Raw genomic sequence first — 26,034 nt, 5'->3', positions numbered from 1 at the left:
CCGGCTGGCGCCGCCGCCTCGCGCGCTCCTGCTCCGCCGCGACCGTCTGGGGGGCTGCTCCTCCCAAGTACCATGTGTGACGGCGCCCTGCTGCCTCCTCTCGTCCTGCCCTTGCTGCTGCTGCTGGTTTGGGGACTGGCCCCGGGCACAGGTAGCGCTCCGTCCCGCAGCGCCCGCCTTTCTTCGCCAGTGCCTCTCGCGGCCACCTTCCTTCTGCCCTCCTGAGGCGCCCTGGCGGCTCCCGCCTGCCGGCGCAGCCCGGTCGGGCGGCGGACCGCTGACAGCGCCGGGGACGAGGCGGCGCAGGCCGCAGCCGCAGGACGGGCTCCGAGCCGGGCGGCCGCGGGGCCGTCTCCGGAGGTGCTCGGGCGGCCGCGCCGGAGACCTTGCCTGGGTGGTCGGGCCCGGGCGGCGGCGCTGGCCGGCACGGAGGTGCCGGGGCGAGGGACGGGAAGAGCGCGCCCGCTCCGGGCCGCCGCGTTGTCCCCGTGCTGGCGCGGCGTGCCCGGCGCGGGACCCTGCGCGCCGCGGCCGGCCGGCCGGCGGGAGGGCGGGCGGGCGGGCGGCCGGGCGGGCCCCGCCGCGCTGACGCGTCTCCTCTCTCCCCTCAGCTGTCGGCGACGCGGCGGCCGACGTGGAAGTGGTGCTCCCGCGGCGGGTGCGCCCCGACGACGTGCACCTGCCGCCGCTGCCCGGCGTCCCCGGGCCCCGAAGGCGGCGGCGCCCCCGTGCGCCCCCCGCCACCCCGCGCTCCCGGCCCGGCGAGCGCGCTCTGCTGCTGCACCTGCCCGCCTTCGGGCGCGACCTCTACCTGCAGCTGCGCCGCGACCTGCGCTTCCTGTCCCGCGGCTTCGAGGTGGAGGAGGCGGGCGCGACCGGGCGCCGCGGACGCCCCGCTGAGCTGTGCTTCTACTCCGGCCATGTGCTAGGCCACCCCGGCTCCCTGGTCTCCATCAGCGCCTGCGGCGCCGCCGGCGGCCTGGTACTGCCTGCGTCCTCTCCGGGGCTGCCTGTCGGTCTGTCGCGGCGCAGGGGGTGGTCCCCGGGGAGGACTGGGAAGGAGGTGGGGGAGGCGCCCCGGGACCCGCAGCCTCCAGGGTGCTCTACCGCCGACTGCAGGGGGATATGCCGCAGCCAGCCCAGCGGAGCAGGTCTAGCGGTGATTAAACCTGTCAGGCCCCTAGACAGAGGCGCACTTCCCCAGGTGAAGAGCACGCTGTTTGCATATGCACAGGTGTGTGCGTGCATGTTATGGGGAACACCTGTGTGCGTACATCTCGCCTCTTCTTGGGTGTGGGGATGAGGCGGTGGGCACTTACCTCCCTGCTGTCCTTTTGAGTCTTTCTGTGCCCGGAAAGGAAGTTTGGAGGGGTCCCCCCTCAGGCCACTAACTTACTCCAATTAGCTGAAACATGAGAACCAGGAGGGGGAGGGTTTTCCTATCCTTGTTCCCTTACACCACAAGCAGGCATTTGTCTGGCACCCACTCTGAGCCAGGCCTCAGGGGTACTTACCTTGGTGATAAGACTCTCTCCCTGTCCCCAGGAGCTCCCTTGTTGTGGCAGCAGCGCTTCCCCTGCCCTGCTGCATTGGCAGCACCTGTGGCAGGTGTTCTGAGGGGCAGCGGAAGTTCTTTATGCCCTCCTGCCTCGCCGGTGCTCATAGAGATCACTGGGCTGCACTGGTGCCGGACCACATGCTTCTCCATGGTGCCCGAGGAGCGCACATGGCTGGCACATGGGCTGCCCCCAGCAAAGCCTGGTGTAGGCTCCGAGCAGGAAGCGCACAGTTGTTTTTCTGTCTTCTGCCATGACTGGCAGCTGGGGAAGCAGTGTCTGATATTCTTTTGTCTGTCCCTCCCCGGCACAAGAAGCTTCCCTTACCTCCACCTTAGCAGATTCTCCACCATCTAGAATTCCCTAGCCCTAACCCACATAGTCTGCAACAAGTTGCCTAGAATCTGCAGCAAGGCCAGAAAGCCTGGGGACCCAGGTTTTTATGGGACACTTCTGCGTGCTTCTGAGCATTGTAGGGGACCTGTGTGGGGGTAATGCCCTGGGATTGACCTTCACCCATGCCCCTCTCAGGACTTTTCTGAGTCCTGGTCAGAATGGGATCTACTTTGGCTCAGCTGGGAGAAATTGGCTTCTTTGGTTTAACAAGGGAAATGGACCGGGGAGGGGGCCTGGTAGGAGCTGATGTGGAACCGGGCTGTGGGCAAGAGGCTGAAGGTGGGGTGAGAAAGGCTCAGCTCACTACAGGACTCAGATCAAGGCCGTATCATGTTCTGGAAGGCCCACATCGTTTTTGCTGCTTTTGCCAAAGTGTTTAAAGTCTAGGTCACATCACTGTACTATACATGGAAACATCTGAATCCCATTTGCTGCGGTTTAGTGAGTTTCTGTAGAGGTCAGAGTTTATACTTCTTGGTGTAAAGTTTCCAGCGAGCAGCTCTCTGCGAGGGAGCGGAGGGTGGAAATCTGGATAACATTGAGAGCGGGGCCCTCTCACAGATGGCATCTGAGCAGCCAGGGTTCACTTCAGTCCTCCGGGCTTTCAGGACTGTCCTTCCCTCCCGCACCATGTGAGGGCGCTGTGCTTTAGATAAAGGAACCCGGCCAAGAGGCCGAGTTCAGCGTGTGCCAGCTGCGGGTGGCTAGAGATTCTAAATTCCTGCTTAAGCAGACACTTCTGTTGTTTAGTCTGCCGTGTTCATCCCTTTCGTGTGAGCTGGACGTTGGACTCTTCTTCGTAGGTACACTCTGTGAAAGAAGGGCAAAAGACGGGGGAAGAGACAGCGGGGTGGCTTGGGGTGGACCTCTTGCTTGCAAGGTGATCCCAGAACGCACAGAGAAAAGAAAACAGGCGCTTAGGCTAACCACGTTTGCACTGCCCCCCACCTTGCTTTGACTTGGGTTCTCAAGTGTGCTTGAGGCAGTTCAGGTGGGTGGTAACGTGTCAGTCTCTGTTGACTGTGGTGGAAGCACTGTTGAGGTGGAGATTGTGTGTGTGTGTGTGTGTGTGTGTGTGTGTGTGTGTGTGGTGCGGGCGTGTCTGTCAGGACAGGCCTGGCTACAAGGCGTGGGAGAGGAGCAATGTCAAGTAGATCGCTTTTGGTGGTCACAGGTGGCGACATGCAGAGTCATGCAGAGCAGGGGTGGCCAACTCTGGATAGGGCCAAATAGTCAGTATTTTAGGTTTTGCAGGTCACAGGGTCTCTGTCACATCCACTCAGCACTCAGCACTGGCCTTTTAATGAGAAAGCAGCCACGGACGGTCAGTAAACAGATGGACAAGGCTGTGTTCAATAAAACTTGATTCCGATGTTGAGCTCAGTTCAATCTGGCCACACTTAACATCTCCAGCTGAGTGGCGAGGGTGGAGCGCAGGGGCACGCAGACTGTTCCCTGATGTGCAAGCTCCTTGCTATCTCCAGGAATGTTTCGTATCTGTTTAAAGGAGATACGTGATTGGACTAGATCATCGCTTAATTGTTTAGGGGCATGAAGAGTAAATTTCACATTTCAGAGAGTCCTCAGATGTAACGTAGGGTTTTGGAAGAGTGTCTGTAACCGTATAATTTCAAAGCAGTGCCGTTTGGGGCACGCGAGAAAGGTGTTCCCAGCCCCAAAGAGTTTCTGTAAGTTTGGAGCAGCCGCCCCCTGTGAGTAGGACCAGATCACGGAAGGCGGGCAGACTTGGAAGCAGGTTAAGCTGCACCAGAGTGGATACTGGAGACGGAACTTCAAGGGAGAGAATGCATGTCGGTCTCTAACAAGACTCCCTGTGCTGCTTGTCTGACGTGTTAGATGCAGGGGCTGGTTTCCATCCCTGCCCACAAGGAGAAGTGGGCAGAGAGGAGGGCAGCAGTGGTCGTTCTGCCTTAGACAAATACTAACAAGCTCCGGGTCGGCTGCCCGCCAGGCCCTCTGCCCCGCTTTTTGGCCAAGGCTGTGGCCTGTCAGGCGTGTGCTGTGCATGAGATTTTGGGACCAGACAGGACATGAGTAGCTCTGGGCTGCAGAAGTAGCCATGCCATTTTCCAGGCCACCCCAGATGGACAGAGAGGTCAGGAATGCCCCTAGTGCACCTGCTCTGGAGTCACAGCCCACCGGCCCTTTGCCTGGCGCGTCTCTCACCCAGGTTGGTCACAGCCCAGCCCACCCCGACTGCTGGTCACCCCCTGCAGTGCACAGCACGGATGGTACTTCTTACGTTCCTAGTTGGATAGCTCCTCCTCCCTGTCCACTTGGGGGCTTTTGTGGGATTGCTCACCTCTGTTCCACAAGGGAAGCAGTGTGGTCCAGGTAAGAGTAGGGGCGGGGGATGAGGTCAGCTGGTCCGTGAGCCAGTGGCTTAGATTGGAAGAGTTGGGGACACCGTTCTCAAGAGGGCAGCCTGCGTTTCCATGACGCCCGGGATGAAGAGGCAGGTCTGGGATGCTGCGGCCTCTCCCTGCAGAAGAGACGTCAGACTCTCTTTTGATTGGGTATCAAAGTGCCCAGCCTTTTAATGCGGCATCACTTGATCACACAGAGCAGATCAGGAGTTCCTCTTGGCAGAAAGCAGATGGTGTAGAGACGATTCGGAAGGGAGCGAACAGACCAAATGACATTGCCATCCATCAGTGTTTGGGTCCAGGTACGGGGAAGGTGCGTGGTCCTCAGTGACTCGTCAGTGACTATTACTGAAGAACTTATCATGTGCAGCATAAATATATTTGGCAAATGCAGTGCACGTTTTTAAAGCTTTGTAAAAAGAAACAATTGAGTGGAGGTTAAGGGAAGTTAAGAAGCAGGGAAAGGACAGTTGTGAGATTTGGAGGCATGGGGGAACTAAAGGGGAGAATTTGGATCCGAGAATTCTAGGGCCTCCAACCTCCCCCTCTGGAAGGACATTCACGTGGCCTCACGGTGACTTTCTACACCCACCACCGCTCAGGCGTCTGGCTGCCCCGACCATCACCTAGCGGACGTAACTAGATATCCCCGTTTGAACTTTCGTTTAGTTGGCAACATTTGAAAAAAGAAAAGGAAGTACGAGATGGGATGATGAACTGAAGGCATCCTAGACTGATTGCATTCTTGGAGCTTATTTCCTGAACTCTGAAACGCTGCAGCTGCCTGACCTCGGATGTGTCCAACGGGAGCTGTTTTTGCAGCCAGTACATTGGAGGGAACCAGAGCCCCAGTTAACCTTTCCGTGTGCACGCTTCTAGACACACGCGCACTCACGTGCACGGTCGGTCACGCTCTTGTTCTTTAGGGAATGAGACCGCACGGCCATCTGGGGCTGTCTTCTCGGAGCGAATCACTCCCCTCCTAGGAACGTCCCTGTGTGCAGCCACAGAAGGGCTGAATAACATCGGCCTTGCGTGCCTGTTGATAGAATGAAACAGATAAAGTCTGTGAGATTGTTCAGTGAGAGCGTGGCACGTTAAGGCAGTGAAAACACGTCTCTTCTCTTGCCCCACAGGTCGTTTCCAGACTTTTCCAGTTAGACACCCACCAGTCAGTCACCACTGCTGACAAAATGATCAGATCGTTATCACACACCTGCCATAGGTAGGACACTCTGGTAGGCTCCCAGAAAGCCTCAAAGAAATACAGTGCAGGCCCTGCCTTGGCGCGCAGTGCAGGTCTGGACAGGAAGGAAGGTGCGAGGGATCCTGCAGGGTGGCTGGGGGGTGGGGGCAGGATTGGAGCCTTAGGGTCTAAGCGGGAGGGGGGATGGCAAAGCCACCAACACCAGGTCCTTCCCGAGATAAGAGGCTCCTGAAGTGGCTGTGGGCTGGGGCTAGGAGGTTATTGTTTAGGAGACGGTGGGAGGTGACCTGACTGGACAGGTGTTTGGATTAGGTAAGGCGGCGCCATGGGTGCCAGCCCAAGGCATTTAGAATTTCCCCGAGGGCAGGGGTTCGCAGCCTGGCATCACAGATCCCCTGGGGATTTGTCACACTGGTGCTAGGCCCCACTGCGGCCTGAGAGCTGCATTTCTGCATTTCTCGCAGGTTCCCAGGTGCTGCTGTTGATCTGGGGTCACATTTTGAGGATCCCTACAGGCAATGGGGAGCATTTCTGGCTGTTGAATGGGGGTCCCTGGTGATAGCAGTGGGCGTGGGGGGGCAGAGGAGGAGAGGGTTTGAAGACACAAGGTGACGAGGTAGCATGTGGTTCCCTTCAAACAAGACCTTCTAAAGCGAAACCTCCCCCAGGAGCCTCTGTGTGTGTGTGGGCATATGTGTACGTGTGTGTACGTGTGTGTATCTGTAGGATTTCTCACCAACGTGAGATTCTCCCTATATTGTATCACATTAGAACTCGCTGCTCACGGGTCTTTTCCGCCTCAACTTGTGACACCAACACTAGACTGAACAAATGACACGTGGATTTGAAAGTACTAGACACAAGGGGGGCCGTTGACATCCCGTAGCCTGTAGTCCCAGCGTTTCAGGAAGAGTCAGCCCCCCCCCTTAGAGCGGGGTGCCCCCTCCAGGAGCACAGGTCTCTTGCTGTGGGCTCATCCAGGCCCCGGGCCACACCACCTCTGTGTCCCGTGGGCATCTTCACCCATAGTCATGAGGTGTTCTGCCCTGAGGCTTTCTTTACACCCAGCTCTAGTGGGGCTCTGTATCCCCCACCGCCCCCATCCCACTCCTCCACTTCTTCAGTCTCCCCAAAGTATTGTAGTGAACAAACTCGGGTTTTTAACTTCAAAGGGGAGGGAAGAAAGCCATGCTTTCCTGCAGGCCGTGCACTGCCACTTTCAGACAGTTTTATTTGGGCAGTAAAACCTCGGCGTTGTTCTTGGCTGAGTTCTAATGAACTGCAAACCTTGAAATCTGCTTAGAGCTGTAAGTCCAGTCGCACCCTGTGTTCTGGGTACTAAAGCTCGTATGGAGGCGGTCTTCTTCGTTGATCGGATGTACTTTCAGAGAGGCTTGGTGTCGAGGACCCCTTTTGGGAGGTGGAGGGTCTGTGCCATTTGGCTTGTGTGAGCTGCTGGACTGTGGAGAGAGGGCTTCTCGGAGAGTGGTACCCAGCCCTCAGCATCAGTGTCCTGTGGGGACCTGTTAGGAAGGCCACATCCTGGGTCCCACCCAAGCACACCAGGTGATTTTGATTGGCACTGGAGTTTGAGAACCGCTGGTTTAGTATGCGATGGCTTTTAGAAAATAATGGTCGGGGAGAGAGAGAAGAAAGGATGTTCGGGGCAGCCTAAGTCTGCGTCTGTGTTAGCAAAGGCCATCATGACCATCACCCTGGGGGAGGGGCCATGGACCGGCCAGGCCAGTGTGCAAACACAGGTCTTCCCCCAGCCCTGGTCCCGTGGGGTTCCTTGTGGGAGGTCTGCCTTGTCTTGTGGATGCCTCATCAGAAGGAAAACGAGCAGCAGGGCAAGGGGAAGGAGGGCCCGTCATTTTAATGCCGTCAGCACTGGTTCCACGGGAGGGGTACGTCTAGTTCTCTGCATCGTATATACGTCTATAGTTTTAGACTTAGCATGTACTCTATTCAAGGGACAAATTGAAATCCTTGCTCTTAAATTGTTCATTCAATTTACGAATCCTGGTCTGTGGGTCATCCAGCATGGTTTTGCCCTCTCTTTTAAGGAGGCATTGGATAATGTTTGGCTCCATTTACAAATTTGGTGATTAACAAACTTTGGCACTCTTCAAAGTGCGATTAGAGATTTAGCATTCAATTGGATTTTCAGGTTCTTTAGTTGTCGGATTAAGAAACAAACCCTTTGCAAGCACTGTAGTGATTCTTATAAACCTAATAAATTAGCCTTATAAACATGGGAAGTCTTTAAGTTCTCTTCTACGTTCTAAGGCTGCTTATAAACCTAAGAAGGTTTAAAAATCACAAGTCTAAATTAACGATGCACTTTAAATTAGAATTACAAATCGAATCCATTGGATACTTTGCCGTCCTGTTCTCTTAAACGCTGCTTAAGTTTTGGAAAAAAAGTACAATTCCCCTATCACCAAACTAGTGATAGTCGCGGTCTGAGTGACTCCATCTCTGTTTAATTCTAAATGTCCCCAGAGAGAGATATGTTTTCCCATGAGGATATAATTGTCATTCATTCCCAACACATTTGGGGTAAACTGCTCAGGTGGACTTTTGGGGGATGATTTTAAAACTCAAGTTTGGTTTTATTAATAATAAAGCAATACATCTTGTTTGGAAGCAAAGCTGGAAAATGGATGCTGGGGCCTATATTACCTATATAACCGCTCCCACCTCGTGTCCCTCTCCCCAACACAGCTGCTGGTGGGATGTTTCCAGTCGCACAAAAGCACATTCTTGGGCTCAGCACATCGGGGCGCCCCGCAAGGAAAGAGCCCGGCTGTGGGAAGCAGGCGGCCTTGCAGCGCTTGGGCCGTTGGGGTCGTGGGTGCGTGAGAATGAGGGTGACCAACGCCAGTCGCGTTTCCTTTCTCTGGGCAGGTCGGCCTCATCCAGCTCGGGCACCAGCAGGTGCTCATCCAGCCCCTCAACAGCTCCCAGGGCTCGCTCAGCGGACAAGAACATGTGATCAGGCGCAGATGGTCCTTGCCACCCGGCCCCTCCACGGACGCCCCGGTGCCTGGGCGGCTCTGCCAGGTGCTAACAGGTGAGTCTGGGAAACCGCACCACCCACTCACAGCACACGCCCCCCGGCACCGCAGCACGTCCCACAACCACCCTCACTGCTGTGTCCCCCAGTGCTTTCCCGTCCTGTGAGCCAGATCTGCTGTTCCCTGTATTCTGAAAGCTTTCTTTATTTTTTTATGGCCAGGAGGGCCCCTTCCTTTTCCTTTCTATGTGGATAAGTGTCAGCATTTCATGTGTAGCAGCGCTTTGAGAACGGTGTTTCCGGAAGGAGCCGAGGATGTCACTAGTGCAGTGTCTCGAGGTTAGAGATGAGGAGCAAGTTGGGGCCGGAACAACCTCGCTGGCTTCTTGTTTCCAAGTCCCAGGTTGGCGGCAGAGCTCGGATGAGGACCCGCTCCCCTCCGCACGCGGGCCAGAGCGTGCCTTCTTAGGACAGTGCATCTTCGTCCTGTCTGCACTCATTAGAGGTGCCTGGGGGCCCCCCAAAGCAGTGGTGCTCAAAGTGTGGCAGCAGCAACGCGGTGCTGTGTCACTAGCAGTCTGCCTGTGTGTGCCCCTGTGAAGACATGACCTGCTCTCCACTGGTGGCATTTCCTCCCTTGGGGAGAACCTGGCACCCCATGGCTGACCTTTGGGAGTTGTTTAAAGACTTATCTTTGTATAAAAAATGTAGTGTGTCTTGGTTTAGTATGCCAGTGACCTTGGAAATAAATCGATTGTATGACTCTCTTTTAGAACAACTTGGTTGTGTAGAAATGAGCCTTGCAGCCTGGCTCAGCTATTTCGTGCGGTCCTGATCGTGACAGGTGGCTGCCCCCCCCCTGCCCCCGCCCCTGCCTAGCCAGAGAGAGGCCCCCCAGGTGATTTTGCTGCATCAAGGTCACCTCTGCAATCTCAGCAGAGCTCCAAGTGGTACATGCGGAGGGAATACCATCTTGCTTTGGGATTTTGCTCTGTTCCTTCTTGTACCCTTACAAAATCAGGGAAGACAGACCTTGGCATAAATGACTAGTAACTAAAAAATACCCGTTACTGTGTTTCCCCGAAAATAAGATCTAGCCGGACAATCTGCTCTCATGCGTCCTTTGGAGCAAAAATTAATATAAGACCCCGTCTCATATAAAACCCGGTATTATATGTTATATTATATTATACCTGGTCTTATATTATTTTATATAAGACCCGGTCTTATTTTACTATAAGGTCTTATATGAATTTTTGCTCCAAAAGAAGCATTAGAGCTGATTGTCTGACTAGGTCTTATTTTCGGGGCAACACGGTAGTAGGAAGCAGGGGTTTTGGTGAGTGTCCCTATTGGTTGTGTGTGTGGGCTTGGGGGTGCTGTGTTATTTTAGATGTTGGCCACCTGACCCTATCTAGGTCAGTCTTGGTGGATCCTTTGTTCTTGATCTGCTTTCAACATAAACGACTGTTGGTCATTCTAAATCTCTGGGCGCGTTCCGTAGCTGATCCAGACACATGGTTCAGAGGCAGGGGGTCACTCAATGGCAGTGGTCTTCAGCACTGGCTGTCCAGGGGTGTCACCTGGGGAGCCTCACAACTACTCCCCCTAGCGTCCTATCCGCAGAGAGCTGCTCTAGTTGGTCTTGGGGGGCAGTCTGGACATCTGGTGGTTTCACACCTCCCCACATGGTTCTAAAGTTCAGCTGGAGCCGAGAGCCTCTCCGCTAAGGAGTCTTAAACCTCTGGGCCATCGGGAGTGGCTTTCTCAGGTGAGAACCACCAAGTAGGCCCTATCGTGAAATCCAAGGTCAAGTACATTTTATTCTCATTTTATTCTCAAACCAGCGCTCATCACCTGCTCATCAGTGACCAGAAGCCCAGGGCGTTCATGGATGGGGTCATGGAATGTCTGACTGCCAGCTGCCCTCCTCTCGAGGGCTGTGACACCACAGATTGCTGACAGAGTGATAAACTGTGCTGGTGTTTGCATTTTTGTCTTGGAGGCTGGTGTCAAGTCACCCTTTTGATAGACTGTTTAGCCTGGGAGGAAGGAAATGAAACTATAACAAAACCAGGGTGGGGAGGATTTGATGGAACCTCAGTTTAGACAAGAGCAGCCATGCAAGGGTGCAGAGAGAAATTTCTGAATTTGCTTAAAAAATAACCTTCCTCTTCTTTGCCCCCAAAGCTCACATTGACGTGCTTTGCGTGGCGGGAGCAACGAGTATACTGAAGGCAGTGCCAACTCCCGCTGTGTCCTGGGTACACATGCAGACACAGGAAAAAGGTCCATCTCGTGTCCGGTCCTTCTTGCTTTGCATGGGGTCCCCATAACCTTGGTGGTTGTGTTGAGAAAGACAACGAGCCTCTTCATAGGCTTAGCCACTGAGCAGTCCATTAGGTGGTGTCTGGTATGGATGAACTTTCCAACACTGGGAGCTTAGAAATTGGAAACATTAATGTACTGGAACCCCAGCAAAATACACGGTTGAAGTTTCCTGGCAAGATTCATCAGATTACTCTCAGATTCCCCATGGGAGTTTGTTCTTTATGGCGGCACATGTGGCCATAGGTGTCCCTGTGTGCTGTCCTTAAGGTTGTGTCAACCTTAGCCAGCCGGTTGGCTTGTCATGCATGTGACGAGGAGTCTGTGAGTCTTCCTCCTCCATGAAGCATGCAGTTTACCTGAAAGTTGGGCGAGGTAAGCCACCGTGCTCTTTAGGGGGAGACCACCGGGAAGGAACTGCTGCATTCTCGGGGGGGCCTCCTGAGCTTGAATTTCTAGCAGTTCTTGGGGCTCCCACAGACGGGACTGGCTGATCCTATTTCCTTTATAGCTCCTTATTTTTAGGACCTTATAAACTGATTCATAAAATATCACTCCAGTTTGGAAGGTTGAAACTTGGCCTGAAAATATGGAGTCTGCGAGCATTTTTTTTTTTTTTTTTTTGGTGAAAGCATGAGTTTTTAAATGTTTTTTTGGCTACGCTCAACTAAAATGGTACTTAGGATATTTTGAAGTGTTTTTTGCTTTTTCAGTGGTTATTTTTACTTCAAAACTTTTTGTCTGTCTTCGATGCTTATTTTAACTTCTCCTCTCAGATTTAGTTTAGGGTCTTCTCACTAGCATTTCATGGTCTCTGCTAATAATTTGAATCTCTGTCTTCTCCTTCGTCACCATGGTAGATATGCCATGGAACGATAGAGGTTGATGGTAAAAAAATAAAACTAATTTGCGGTGAGGCACTTTCAAAAGAGGAATCCTCCAATGTTTTGAGTGGTGGCGATGGGCTCCTTAGAACACATCCGACAAAGGTAGCTGTGCAGGCATGACTCTGCTTTTTTTTTAAGTTCTGTTATGATTGTTTTACAAATAATTGAAGTTATTTTATAGTATCGTCTGGTTCACTCATAGCATTCTAAAGATAATGTAGTCGGTATTTAGCGGATACCATGACTACTCAGAAATTGTGTATTGCTCATTATGCAAGAATTTGCATGAATCATCTGTGTATATACTGTGTTGGTTGGAAATGACGGAAGTCACAATGGCTTAAACGCCGATGACATCCCTGTCACAGCCCGTAGAATTGAGTAGAACAGAAGGCGGGGCCTGAGGTGAGGCTTGACCAGCCTGGGCTTCTCGGCTGTTCTTTCTTTGTGTGACAGCTTTGTCTTCAGCCGGCGTCTCTAAAGATGAGGAAGGGACAGCTAGGTTGAGGAGATAAACTCTTGGTTTCATCAGGGGTGGAGGTGGGTTAGCTTGGATTGTGGCTTTAATTCCTTTCAGCTCACCGCTGGTTTCAGTTCTTCAGGCAGGGTCCCGGGAGCTCAGGTCTCATAGGGAGGTATCCCCCTGCTCTCCACCCTGGTCTCCACTTCCTGCCAGCTACCACACACTTGGTAGAAATCTGGTGGCATAGGTTCAGAGCAACTTTAATCCAGGTCTAATCCATCATTACAGCCCACATGGTAGATGAGAATTTGGCTGGCTCCTTCTAACTTCCATAAAATTTTCCATCAGATTCTGATTAGCTCCTTCTCCAGCCTGGGCCCCAGAAAGTGGCTGCTGGGTTTTGCTCACTTAGGAAAGACTCAGTCCTTCTGAAGTTTGGTTTCTATCAACTTTTTTGAGACGTCAGCTTTCCAGTGGATTAAAAACACGAACACACAAACAAAAAAAGATTTTGTGGTTTATCCAGTATGTTTTGTTGTTTCAGTGGTAGTGGTGGTTTTCCATGGTCTTCTACATCTTAACTGGATGCCAAACCCAAAACAGTTGAATTTCTTCATGTTGATATTTTCAGTATTTATCGACATATAAAATATTAACTCCAAAAGTAGACACCGATATTTTAAAAATTATCATTCCCGGAGAAAGAAGGATAACACGGTCTCCGTTTGCTATGACCCCAGGAGGGTCTCTTGACATCTTTCTGCCTCTGTATTGTCTGCTAGGGCTTCTGGAAAAAAGTACCACAGCCTGGACGGCTTCAACAACTAACATTTATTTCTCACAGTTCTGGGGGCTGGGAGTCCACCATCAAGGTGTCAGCAGGGTAGGTTTCTCCTGAGGCCTCTCTCCTCGGCTTCTAGATGGCTGTCTTCTCTCTCTGTCCTCACTGGCTTTCCTCCTGGGCATGTTTGAATCCTAATCTCTTCTTATAAGGACAGCAGGCAGATAGGATGATGGCCCACCCTAGCGTCTTACCTTAGTCACCTCCAAACAGTCATATTCTAAGGGACCAGTGATGAGGTTACACAGTTCAGCCCTTAACAGCCCGTTTTCTCATCTGAGAAGACACATGAGGACGCTGAGCGTGTCTGCTTCTCATGGTTATTGCTGAGGGACACGCACAGGAGGGGTGTCCCAGCCACATTGGGTCACGAGGACACGTTCTTGAGAACACTCCCCAATGCCTAAAAGGTGAAATCCAATTCAGAGGAAATTAGAAGTGGGCCCAGTAAAGGGACCCTTTCTAGACGAATAGCAGTCATAGGTGGCTGGTCATTTGTTTTGTTTTTTCTTGATCATATTAAAGGAGCAGTATAACCTCAGACAAGTCAGAAAGGACCGAGCCCCTCCGAACTTCAATTTTATCATCTTCAGCTAAGTAATAGCATCTTGGGGATTGTGTGAGTTTTAAATGAGATAGTACATACTTGTCCCTTAGCAGCTAACAAATATTAACTATTGTTGCAGCTGCTGTGGTGTAATTATGATTATTTGTACCCCCATTCTTCATTATCAGGGGACCACTTCAATGCTCCCATTCTGTATTAAGCGAGCGGGAGAGAAAGAGAAACTGTAAAGAGCACTGAGGTAGGAGCTGAAGGCTCTCGTTATTCTTGAGTCCATCATTCTTGCCTCTTGAGCAAATCCGAAATGCAATCAAAGAATCTTAGCGTTTCTAGACCAGAAGTTACTCTTGGTGTCACGTGCTTTCATTTCCCCTCATGTTTGTTTGTTTAGTCGTTCAGTATTCATTGACCCTCTAAACCCAGGGCACAGCGTGGTCTGTCCCCTTGCCTCCAGGAAGCTCCTAGTTTGGTGGGGGAGACAGACAGTGAGGAAGTAAACAAATGGGGCAGGTATAAAATATTTTTAGCTATGAAATATTTAAAGCAGGCAACCCCTCCTACAAACAACACAAAAGTCAGAAGCTACGTACCCATTATTCAGACTTAACCCATGTGAAGATCTGGCCATATCTGCTTAAGAATTTCTTTTTTTTTTTTTGAGAGAAATTAACATTTATGCATAAGACTCAGTATCCTTCTTCCCATCTCCCTTCTCCTTCTAACTTACTCCCCAGAAGAAGCCACCATCCTGAGGTTGCTGTGAATCCTTCCTATGTTTTTTAAACTGTTATAACATTTCTGTTATGTAGTCATAAACTGTATATTGTGTTATTTTGTATGTTTTAAAATTTACATAAATGGTTTCATACTGTGCAACTTGCATGTATCGCAATAATGTTTTCCAAGTTTATCCATGTTGATAAATGCAAATCTCGTTCATTAATTTTAATTGTAGAGATTTGTCTATTAATCTTTCATAGCACTAGCTTTGGTTTTAGTGTTTTCTGTTGTACTGCTTTTTGTTTTCCATTTCTTTAATTTCTATTTCTCTTTTTCTTATTCCTTTTTTATATTCTCCAGATTTAGTCCTGTTGCTTTTTCCTAACTTCTTGAGTAGAATACTTAGCTCATTAAACTTTACTCTTTCTTCATTTTAATGTATATGGGTATATTTAAGGGTATACATTTTTCTGTAAGCACAACTTTAATTGAATACAAATCTTGAAATATAATATTTCCAGTATCCAGTTCTAAATATTTTCCAATGTCCATAATAATTTTTTTTCTGGAGAAGCAGTACAATGTATAATAGTAATTAAGAATTTACAGATGGGCCTACTGGGTGTGAATTTCTGACTCCACCACTTACTGGCTTGAGTGACCTTGAGTAATTTAACCCCTTTGTGCCTTAGTTTCTTTATTTGTAAAAATGGTGATAATTGCATGTACTTTATACAATTAAGATTATATAAATTAATATATGCAAAGCACATACAACAATGTGCTTTGCATATATTAATGTATACAACAATGTACGGCACAAAGTATTCTACAGTAAGTCCTCGCTTAACGTTATTGATAGCTTCCGCTACTTTAAGTGAAATGATGTATAACAAAACCAATTTTATCACAGGCTAATTGATATAAACAAGAGTTAATCTTTTACAGCATTTCATCAATGTTATAATGAAATAACATTAAAATGTTATTCGAGGATGTATATTGTCCATTATCATACCTATAAATTATTTGAATTTTTATCATTTTTCATCATATGGGTTTTTTGCCATCTTTCACAAACGATTTATAATTCTATGTACAGTGATTAGAGAATGTGGCCCATATGATGTTTTCATTGCTTCTTTTTTATAGTGTCAATATCTCTGCTGAGATTTCCTATCTTTTCATTCATCAAGAACAGAATTTCCTTTAAGTCTTTAGGCCTAGTGATAACAGTTGCTTTTAAATTCTTGTTTGCTCTTCTGACATCTGGGTTATCTTGTGTATTGGTCTCCATTTATTGTCTTTTCTCTTGAAAATGGGTTACATTTTCTTAGTTACTTAAATGTGAAGTAATTTTGGGTTGTATTCTGAATATTGTAAATATAATATTGTGAAGGCTATGGATTCTATTCCTTCGGAGTATTTTAGCTGGCAATTAATTTTATTGGACTCAAACTGAAAAATTTGTCTCTCGGGCAGCATCTCAAATCTCAGTTTCCTTCTTTTATCCGTGGCTAGAGTCTGTTCCATGTAGGGATTATCTAGAGGTTTGGATAGAATTGATATACAGAATTTTGGGGTCCCCCGTTTTGGATCTGTCCTTTACAAAATGTCTCCACTTAGTTTCCAGTCACTTTGTTCCTCTGAAGTCTGTCCTTTGGTTCTTCAGGCCTGCATATTGCAGCCTTTCTATTGGAGGATAAGCCACCCTGTATAGCACTGACTAGGCCTGCCTTCAGCATCCTGTGCTGTTCTTTTATTCCAAGCACTGACTCCCGAAAGCCCTTCAAATCTTCCTGCACTGGCTCACTTTCTAGTCCTTCAGTCACCGGATGTTTGTATTTTGTTCAAGTTTATAGTTGCTATCTGCAGGAAGTTTAGATCCATTAGCAGCTTGCTGGTCATACTCCATTCCATATGATATTGATTCTTTGGTCACGGTTGAGATTTGCATTGTGGTTTACAAAATAGGCATTTTTGTTTTAATAAACGTTTCATGGGAACATTAAGAGAATATGTATTCTTTAACTGTTGTGAACAGTGTTCTGTATATGTTCATTAGCTCATACTGTTGTGTTGTCAAAATTATTCATATCCTCATTATTTTTTACTGGTATGATTTATTTGTCTTAATTAGAGGCATATTAAAATCATATAACTTACTGTAGTTTGGCCTGTTTCACCCTTTAATTCTATCAATTTTTATTTCATATGTTATGAGGCAGTATTGTTTGGTGTATACAGGTCTAGGAGCCATATTCCTGGTGAATTATTTCTTTTATTGCCATGTAATGGGCTATTTTTTATCCCTGGTAAAGCTTTTGGCCTTCTGTTTTCATCAACATTAGTATTGCCAATCAGTTTCTATTTTGGTGACTATTTGCCTAATATTTCTTTTTTGTAGTTTTATTTTTAATCCTTCTCAATCATGATGTTTTATATATGTTTCTTAAAAGTAATGTGTCTCTGAATTTAAAAAAATGTCTAATTGAAGAATATCTGTCTTTTCATTGGCAAGGTTAATATCTTTGTATTTATGGTGTTATTGATAGAATTACGTTTATTTCTGCTACCTTAGATTTGTTTTCTATTTACAATACCATGCTTTTTTTTTTTTTGCTTCTGTTTCTCTTTGTCTTTCTTTCTCTCATTAGTTTCATCAGCTTTTCTTTATTCTCCCTTCTTTCTTCTACTCGGGTAGAAGTTTTATAATCTAATCAGTTTTTGTTGTTGTTGTTGTTATCTTAAAATTAAAAAAAATATATATTTTCCCAAGGAAGTCTAAAGGTAACAGATAGCTTTCATTTATAATACAAGAGCCTTGAAATGCTTCAACTTTTATTTTTCATGTTATTTTAGTCTATTAATTGAATTATATTTTGTTTTTGCCCCTTCCCTTTTAATTATCATCATTATGTATTTTAAAAAGTTAGAATTATTCAAATTTATTACCAGCTTATTAGCTCAATATTATTTCTTGCAATCCCCTTTTCCATGTTTAATGTCTTTCTTAAAGAACATTTTTAATGAGGGTTTGTGAGTGCTTAAGTTATTATCTTTGCTTTTCTGAAATTGTCTTTATTTCACCCATACTCTTAGTGATGATTTAGCTGAATATAGAATTCTAGTTTGAATCTTATCTTTTCTTATCACTTTGAAAATATTATTCCACTGTCTTCTGACTTCTGCTACAAAAGGTCTTCTATCCATTTGATTTTAGATTCGGTGTAAATAATCTCTTTTTTCCCTGTAGGTTTAAAAAAATGTAACCACCTTTGTGTTCCGTAGTGTATCTGTGGTGGATTTCCCATATCTAGCCCATTTGGGACTCACTGTGATTTTTGGAGGTGATAAAGCATGACTTCTGTCAATTCTGAAAAAAGGCCCAGCCTCCATCTCCCTGAGAACTACCTCTCCCCTTTATCTGCTACCCACTCCTGGAACACCTAGTCGATAGATGTGGACCTTCCTATTCTTTCCTCCATGTTTTCTAACTTTTTTTGTTTTTTTAAGATTTTATTGGGGAATATTGGGGAACAATGTGTTTCTCCAGGGCCCATCAGCTCCAAGTCGTTGTCCATCCATCTAGTTGTGGAGGGCGCAGCTCAGCTCCAAGTCCAGTTGCCGTTTTCAATCTTCAGTTGCGGGGGGAGCAGCCCATCATCCCATGTGGGAATTGAACCCTCAACCTTGTTGTTGAGAGCTTGCGCGCTAATGAAATGAGCCATCCGGCTGCCCCGAGACAACAGTGGCAGCTCATTGTCTTCAATCTAGTTGTGGAGGGTGCAGCTCACTGGCCCATGTCTAGGAGCCATGCTTCAACTTTTATGCCGGGAATCGAACCGGCAACCCTGTTGTTCAGGGCTCACGCTCTAACCAACTGAGCCATCCGGCCACCCCATAAGTTCTTTTTATGTGTTGGGTCTCTTTATCTTTACATTGTGTATTCTGGATAAATTCTTCTCATTGATCTTCCAGTATACCAGATTTCTCTTAAACGGCCTAATCTCCATTTAATCTATCTATTGAGTTTTTAATTGTAGTGATTCTAACCTATCCTTTGAAGTGATACGTGATTATTTTTCAATTCTGGCTGCCCTTCTTATAGTTTCCTGTTCTTTCATTATGATTTCACCTTTATCTCCGTGGTTATTAACGTAATTATTTGAAGTCTTTTTTGAATTATTCCACTTCTCGTGTGGATTAAAATTTTATACCATGAGCTTAGTTGAGGCTGCTGTGCCCCGCTCACCGCCAGCCTCTGTGCCCCGTCCTGCTCTCTGGGTATGCTGTCAGATCTGGGTGATGGCAAAAATCTTTCCTGAGTAATTTCACGTGCGCTTCTGTCATATGCCCCAGGACTTTCTCACAAGTCCAAACATGATTTCGACTTCAGTGTTCTTCTTTAGGAAATCTATACCATAAGAGTGACCCATATTTGTGTGTATAGCCCAGGCCGGGGGATTTGCACTGGAGACTCTGCCCTGCATTCCACTGGCAGAGCTCTGAACAGAGACATGTGTCCCTGCATTCCCTGTGCCTGTCACTCCAGGGTCCTGGCCAGATCTCTTATCTCGACGTGGCAGTGTAACACTGACCCCTCACCCTTTAGGCGGGTTAGATATTAGGGTCTCATGCCTGCTGGGTTGGTGAGGGCTCACATGCCTCATTTTCTGTTCCACGTATGCAGTTTCTCAGTGTATCTTTGCCATCCTTGATGACAGGGACCTTCCAGTGGGGCCATGGGACCTGGGGCCCAGCTCAGTGGTCCTACCCAGCCCCTGGGGGCTGCAAGCGTAGGGCGCCTTCCTGCTGCTCAGAGAATCCAACCACAGCCTCTCCAGGCTGGAGAAGTCTCCCCATCTGCTCTTGTTTCTTCAGCCCTTGCCCCTCGTCTCAAGGGCACCCCGCCCCCTAATGTTCATCTTTTGGGGAGCTCAGGTTTCCGAAACCACTGCTGGGAATGGCGGCCATGCCCAGACAACTTCGACTTTTGGTGCTACAAAATGCCCTCGCGGCAAAGGTCCCCCAAAGCCACTTGTCATAACAGCAGAAGAAAAACCGCAGAAGAAAAACTATTTTGGCACCCCGAAATCACTCTCTGCTGCTTCTGGTGACCTCAAGTCCAAGCGCCGTCTCCCTGTCAGTGTGGCCGGAAGCAAATTCTCGGGGATTTAAACATTCTATGGAACTCGAGTTTGTCCCTAAGGGCTAGAGGTGGGGCAGCTGTCATGTCCCTGGCAAGGTGGTTCTTGGGTGTCCTGTGGCATTTCTGCCATGTGCCCACCACCTGGCCTGGAGGGATCTGTCGTGGATGTCAGCAGCAGCTGAGCGAGCATCTGTCCTGGAAAACTAGAGGGGCAGACAGGCCTCCTGCCCCCTGGGAGGCTGGGAACCCACCCCCACATCTGGCGGCTGCCTGATGTTTACGGGGACGCTTTAGAGATCCCCAGGAAGTGTTTTCTGGCCTTTGGTCTTCCTAGAGCAGCCGTTGTGTGTTGCGAGCGTTCAGTAAGCGTCATTCCTGCATTGTTTTCCAGGCTTCATTTTGACAAGCTCTGAGGGGAATCTCCACTCCTGCCATTTGCTTTATGCGAACCATGTGTTCATCCGAGGTCTTTTGATCTCATTTTTCATCCTCAAATGACTGAGGAAGTCTTTTGGATTTTCTTGCGGGATGTTTGGGTGGGTGGATTATTAACCACCCTTGGGGAAGACTACACACGAACACCCAACACTGTCACTCCATAAAATCATTATTATCGTTATAATTATTATTGCCGTTATGATTTCTGGAGGCGGAATGACTGTGGATTTGGAGCCTGGACCCTGCATGCCGGCCGCCTGTGCAGCCAGGGTGTGAACACATCCCTGCTCGCTGCTCATCGGATCGGGGTGTCTGTGGTTTCGGGCGGGGTCTGACGTGGCCCAACTGTGCAGAGGCCCCTCAAGTCAGCTGATTTCCCTCATTCCTGTGCTTCCTCATCCATAAAAGGGAGGCAGCACTTTGCTCAATGTTTCTTTCACCAGGTTGCTAGGAGTTGAGTGAATGCAAGTGGGTTTTCATCAGGTAGAAAGTGTCATTAAAGCCTGAGGTGCCATCTCTCTTTCATAAAGGTCCATAGAGGGGGTTCCCTAAAAGCCAAGTCTGAGATGACGACTTGGGTGGAGGTGGTTAGTTTGGGGGAAGAAGGGGCCCCAGGAAGGAGGAGAGAGAGACAGAGACTAGGAAATCCGGTGGAACCCAATGGAAAAATCCAGTGAAAGGTGAGTATGTGCCATGGTTGTTGCTAAGGGCAACGGAGGCTTGGTTCCTACAACGGGGACACTGAGAAGTGTGTGGAAGCTTCCGGAGTAGGTGGGGTGGTGTGCTGTTATCCAGGGGCTCTCGTCTCCCAGAATTCTGGGCTGCTCTTGGTTGGCCGACTGGGCTTTTAGAGGGAAGAACCTGCCAAAAGGAGAGGCCAGGGTCGTATGCTGGGGGAGCGGGTGTGTGGGCATGAGCTGCCCGCACCAGCAGGAGCAGAAGTTGGGGTGATGTGGGGTACTGCAGGGAAGGTACCAGAAGAGGATCCTGGGGGACAGCAGGTCATGGTAGGGACCCCTGACCATCTACAAACGTTAACAGTTTAAGAAAGCTTGTTACCTTCTAAAAATTCCTATATATTCAGTTACAAAAAATTCTTCCTGCACGAACAATCTGGTGATCTATGCTATATCCCGCCCTTCCCTTGCCTATCCTTCCTTCCTTTTAAAAATGTCGACATTCAGCAGAAGGAGCTATGAGATCTCCAAAAGAGTGGACAGAGAGCATTGCAGACGTGGCTTCTGGGAGGTGTGGTGAGGGCCATCTGGAAGGGACCCTCTCACCTGGGAGGACCCTTCTGGGCTCTCGTGGTTCCCTCTGGAGGCTCTGCTTTCTGGGCTGATCTCTGGAGAATCAGGAAAAATGGCTAAACCAAGCCTGAGGGCAGTGTTGGAATGGATCTTTATGTAAATATTAATTATATTTTTTTCCAGGCTGTTAAGCCTTCGGTGCCTGTGTGTATGTGTGTGTGTGTTGTCTTTAAATTGGCTTGAGTATATTTTATTTTTAGGTCTCTGTATTTAAACTTGTAATATGCCCTGTTATTGATGGCAGTAATTTACTCACTGGGCCAGTGTTTGTTCCCTGGGTGCCGTTCCATGAACAGCGGTCCCTGCCCTCACGGAGGTGACACTCCAGCGGGCGATTGCTGACAGTTGGATTGAAAGCCGATTGCCACTCTCGTTCTGGATGTGCCCTAGGGAAGAAGGTTCCCAATGCCCCCATCACCCCTTCCTCCTGTGCCCACCTAGGGGGCGTCCAGGTCGGAAGGACTTTCTTATTCCCAGTGGTGTTTTCTGGGCCAGTTGGAAGGAGGGGAAAAAAAGAGGCGGGGGGAGTGAGACCCAAGCCACCAGATTGACAGCTGTGACTTTGCCACAGGAAACAGCAGTGTCCATCCTGCAGGGGATGTTCTGAGTGACACGTGGCTGCTGAAGGTGGAGCCTGGTGCACGCATGGCAGTCTGGCTTCCCACACTTGCCTGCCCACCTGCTGGCCTCAGGCACGGCTTCCTAGCGTCCTTTGCACTCCTCTGCTTTGCCTTCGCCTCTGGGACCAGATGGGCAAGTGGGACTGAACTGTCCCCTCAGAAGCCAACCTGTTTGGTGCCAGCAAAGCGTTTTCTCAGGCGTCCTTTCTGGCACTCACAGGGGCGTAGCCAGCAGGGACTCCTGGGTCCCCTGCCCTGGCACAGTCCGGTGCTCCTTTGTCCCCAGTCTCCAAATGTCCGCATTTTCCAAGGTGCCCTTGTGGTCGCTGCTGCTGTTTCTTTTTCTCACTGCCTTGGGGTCCTTCTGCGGTTCCACCCGGGAGCAGCACCCCCTTGCTGTCTTCCCAGCCTTTGTCTGGAGCCCCTCCTTTTCCCATGGTCCGTCTCCACGTCTCCATAGGTCTCTGTATTTAAACTTGTAATATGCCCTGTTATTGATGGCAGTAATTTCCTCACTGGGCCAGTGTTTGTGTATGGGATGCTCCCCATAACATGGTGTTTCTGAACCAGACCCTTGTCGGACGATGCCCCCCTCCACGAACCTAATACCCAGTGTTGTGACCCAATTTTCTAGTCACTCAGACTCCAAGTTAGCTATTTGCTCACTTATCCTCGCCCCCTTTCCGTGTATGCATATTCCCCCACACTTTTTATTAGCTTCTTCTTTTGGTCCAGTTGCAAAAAGCTGTGGTGTACCCATTACCCCACCTCACCAATTGTTAACATTTTCCCCTACTTGTTCTATACTTTTCTCTCTCTCTCCCCCACCTTCCTCTTCTTCTCCCCGCCCCACCTTTCTTCCAACCTCATCAACTCTCTCCCCTCGTACACATAGTATTTTTATCTGAACCACCTGAGAGTAATTTGCAGCCACCATATCCCTTTATCTATAAATACTTCCATTTATATTTCCTAAAAACTCTTAGTAACCCTCGTATATGTATCAAACTCAGCGTATGCAACGGTGACACAATACTAGTATGTGATATACCATTTGTGTTTAAATGTTGCCTGTAGTCCCACTAATTCTCCCGATCTGGAATCACACATTGCATGCAGTTGCCACGTCTCCCGAGTCTCCTCCAATCGGGGTCCGTTCCTTAGTACTTGTCACTCCTGAGCGCCACATTTCTTCACAAATACAAGCATCGTCTAGTCATTTTGTCGGCGGGTTCTGCATTTGGTTCTGCCTGTTCATGACTGGACTGCTGTTTGCATTGTGGGCAGAAACACCCCAGAAGTAATGGTGTGTCCTTCTCGGTGCATCTTCTCAGGAGCCATTTGTGCATCGCTGAGGCTGTCTGGTCTGTGCAGGTTTGGTAGAATCCCCTGGGGAACCATCTCAGCCTGGTGGGTTTTTTTTGGGTTTGTTTGTTTCCATGTTGTTTTTTTTGGTTGTTGTTTTTTTTTTTTTTTTTTTTTGTGGCTGTTAATTCCCTCAACAATTTCTCTGTTGTTTCTTCTCTAAAACAAGGCCTCTTTAAGTTTTGTGTTGCCAATGGTATCAATTTTGGTAAATTGTCTTTTCGTAACAAATTTCATCTAGGTTTCTAAATGGAAGGGCATAGGGGTTCCCCCCTTATTTGGTATATTAAATAATTATTATTTAATGTGGTTCAAACTATATTGCAAATTCTTAGGTCACAGGGCCTTGGGTACATTAAAGGTATACCTTGGTTTATGGAACTGTATTGAATGACCTTTTGGTGTCTTTGTTACTGCTCTTGGAACTCCATCTTGTGTTTTGAGGTCCCACTTACATGTCACCTATTCCAGGAAGTCCACCCTGATTGCCTCACTTAGTTTTCTAGAATCCTGCGGTGTTTTGTCTATATTCTGAATATTACATATATCTCTATCTGCTGCCTATTGTCTCAGTTGTGTGTAATGCACTGTGGCTGGAAGACAGGACTCATGTATTACATTCCTCTTGCCGCTGTAAGAAATTACCACCCTTAGTGGCTTAAAACAACAAGAATGTATTATCTTACAGTTCTGGAAGTCAGCAGTGTGAACTCAGTTTCACTGGGCTCACATCAAGATGTCAGCAGGCCTTCATTTCTGGAAACTCCAGGAGAGAATCCATTGCTTTGTGTTTTCCAGCATCACTCTGACAGTTCCCGTCTGTAGCCAAACCTCTCTCTGTCTTCCTCATATAAGAACATGTGTGATTCCATGGGGTCTACCTGGGTCATCCAGAATAACCTCCCCATTTCAGGATCCTTAAGCATATCGGCAAAGCCCTTTTACCTTGTAAGTTAACAGATTCACGTGTTCCCGGCATTAGGGCGTGGACATCTTTGGGGGTGGGGGTGGGGGCACATTATTCAGCCGACCACACTCCTAAGTATATTTCCTATGTGACATATTCCATAAATATATTTCTCCCATACGTCTAAGCTTTGCCATCACAGTCACTGTTTAATAATCCTGTGTTTTTCCTCTCTCAGTTGTCTTTTGGACGTACTCTCTGTGAGAACACAGACACATCGGTATAGGGGGCCAGCACACTGGCTGTCTGCTTGAATATTCCCATTACTTGATTGAGAGAGAAAATCTGAAACTCAAGCATTGAGACAAAAAAGAGAAGGATACTGTGGTGTGTGTGTGTGTGTGTGTGTGTGTGTGTGCACGCACGCGCGCGCCTGATTCCCACATGCGGTTCCACCAAGCAGAGGGCTTGGAAGAGAACTAGTGTTGTCTTCTCCCAGTTCTGTCCCGCATTTTTGTGCAGCACACATCCGCCCCACTTCAGTAACTCAAAGCAGAGACGGCCTCCAGCTTAAATAGGAAAATCTGCCCTGAGCTGCAGACGGATCAAGAATGCATAGTTTATTGTTTAAAGTGCATGCTGGCTGGGACTGTCCAGGTGGCTCAAGGAAGCTCCTGGCAGCTGGTCCAGCCCTGAGGCTGGAGGAGGGGTTGTGGACCCCAGAAGGCACGGGCCGGCGGTGGAGGTGCTGACTCGGTGTTCCAGGGGCGTGGGGGTGGAGAGCGCGGCCCCTGCCAACTCCCGCAGAAGTGTCTGATTTTTGAATCAGCAGCGTTCATGTTCCCTCCAAGGGGGAGAGCTGGAGAGAATGTGTGACTGAGTGAAGGGGTCCTGCCTTCCCTCCCAGCAGGAAGACTCAGGCCAGGAAGTCCAACACGGAGAAAGGGAAGGGGAACGGGGAACAGACACCCTGTTTGGAGTGACTGTTTGGTCTTTTTAAGAAATGACTTGAGGATTGCATCCCCCCCCCCCAACCCCCCTGCGGAAAGGTCTGGCTTTCTCAGCACACTCATTTCTCATGGAAAAGCCTAGCGAAAGTCTCATCAGGATATCTGCTGCCCAGTTTTCTTGGGCGTTCTCCAGCCACGAATGCAGTGGGTTCATTTTGCACAGCCTTCTTTCAAAGCAACGGGCAATTTCTTGTGCACGACCAGACAGAGAATTCGCTGGCTGCAGCGGGTATTGGGTTGCACAAACCGCCTTCGGGCTGAAGGAGAACCTACCTTTTTCAGTCCATTAGCAAGTCATAGATCAAACTCTCTGTCACTGGGCTGGGCAGAGCTGGACAGTGAGCCATAGGGGAAAAGCCCAATAAAGCTGGGAGTGTTCCCGCCCGGTTGAACAGAAAATATCAGGCGTCATTGGTGGATGGCTGGGATGGCAGCATGGATGGGACTTGGGACCAGTTGTGAAGGGCCAAATCGCCCGGTGGGGACACAGACAGACCTTGCCCTCATCTGCCACAGTCTGCACTCAGGGACGCTGAGGGCTTAGGGGAAAAGGGGATTTTCTTCTCTCCAAGGAGATAGCCATTGTTTAGACACAGAGCGTATAGGCCAGAGTCCATGCATCCAGTCCATGCTTGGCCTTCTGGGTCTTTCCAAAGGGAACAAGCATTCTTTCTGTCAACATTTAAAGAAGTACAACTTTCTCCCAGAAAATAAACTATAACCCGTCACTGCCAAGGCCAGCTGCTGCTTTTCTGACTCTGCTTCGGGGGGGACTTTTCATTTCCATTGTCTGTCTTGAACTTCCTGACCTAGATGCAGAGGTCCCCTTGCCCTGGGTGGGGCGGACAGTTGGCAGCAGGGAC

At 48.7% G+C, this 26,034-nt stretch overlaps 1 protein-coding gene across 1 annotated transcript in view; it reads left to right on the top strand.

The window, feature by feature from the left end:
* ADAMTS17 (ADAM metallopeptidase with thrombospondin type 1 motif 17) overlaps nucleotides 1-26,034 on the top strand; it is a 239,517-nt gene continuing 213,483 nt past the window's right edge. The window contains exons 1-3 of the mRNA XM_033099930.1: nucleotides 1-151; nucleotides 612-982; nucleotides 8,457-8,622. Of these exons, the coding sequence (XP_032955821.1) occupies nucleotides 73-151; nucleotides 612-982; nucleotides 8,457-8,622 (616 nt within the window). The 5' untranslated portion in view covers nucleotides 1-72. The remainder of the gene's footprint in view (nucleotides 152-611; nucleotides 983-8,456; nucleotides 8,623-26,034) is intronic.

This window comes from Rhinolophus ferrumequinum, chromosome 28 (assembly GCF_004115265.2).
Source record: "Rhinolophus ferrumequinum isolate MPI-CBG mRhiFer1 chromosome 28, mRhiFer1_v1.p, whole genome shotgun sequence".
NCBI classification, from domain to species: Eukaryota; Metazoa; Chordata; class Mammalia; order Chiroptera; family Rhinolophidae; genus Rhinolophus; species Rhinolophus ferrumequinum.
The sequence above is the reverse complement of the archived record's forward strand: the minus strand, read 5'-3'. Positions and strand labels throughout refer to the sequence as shown.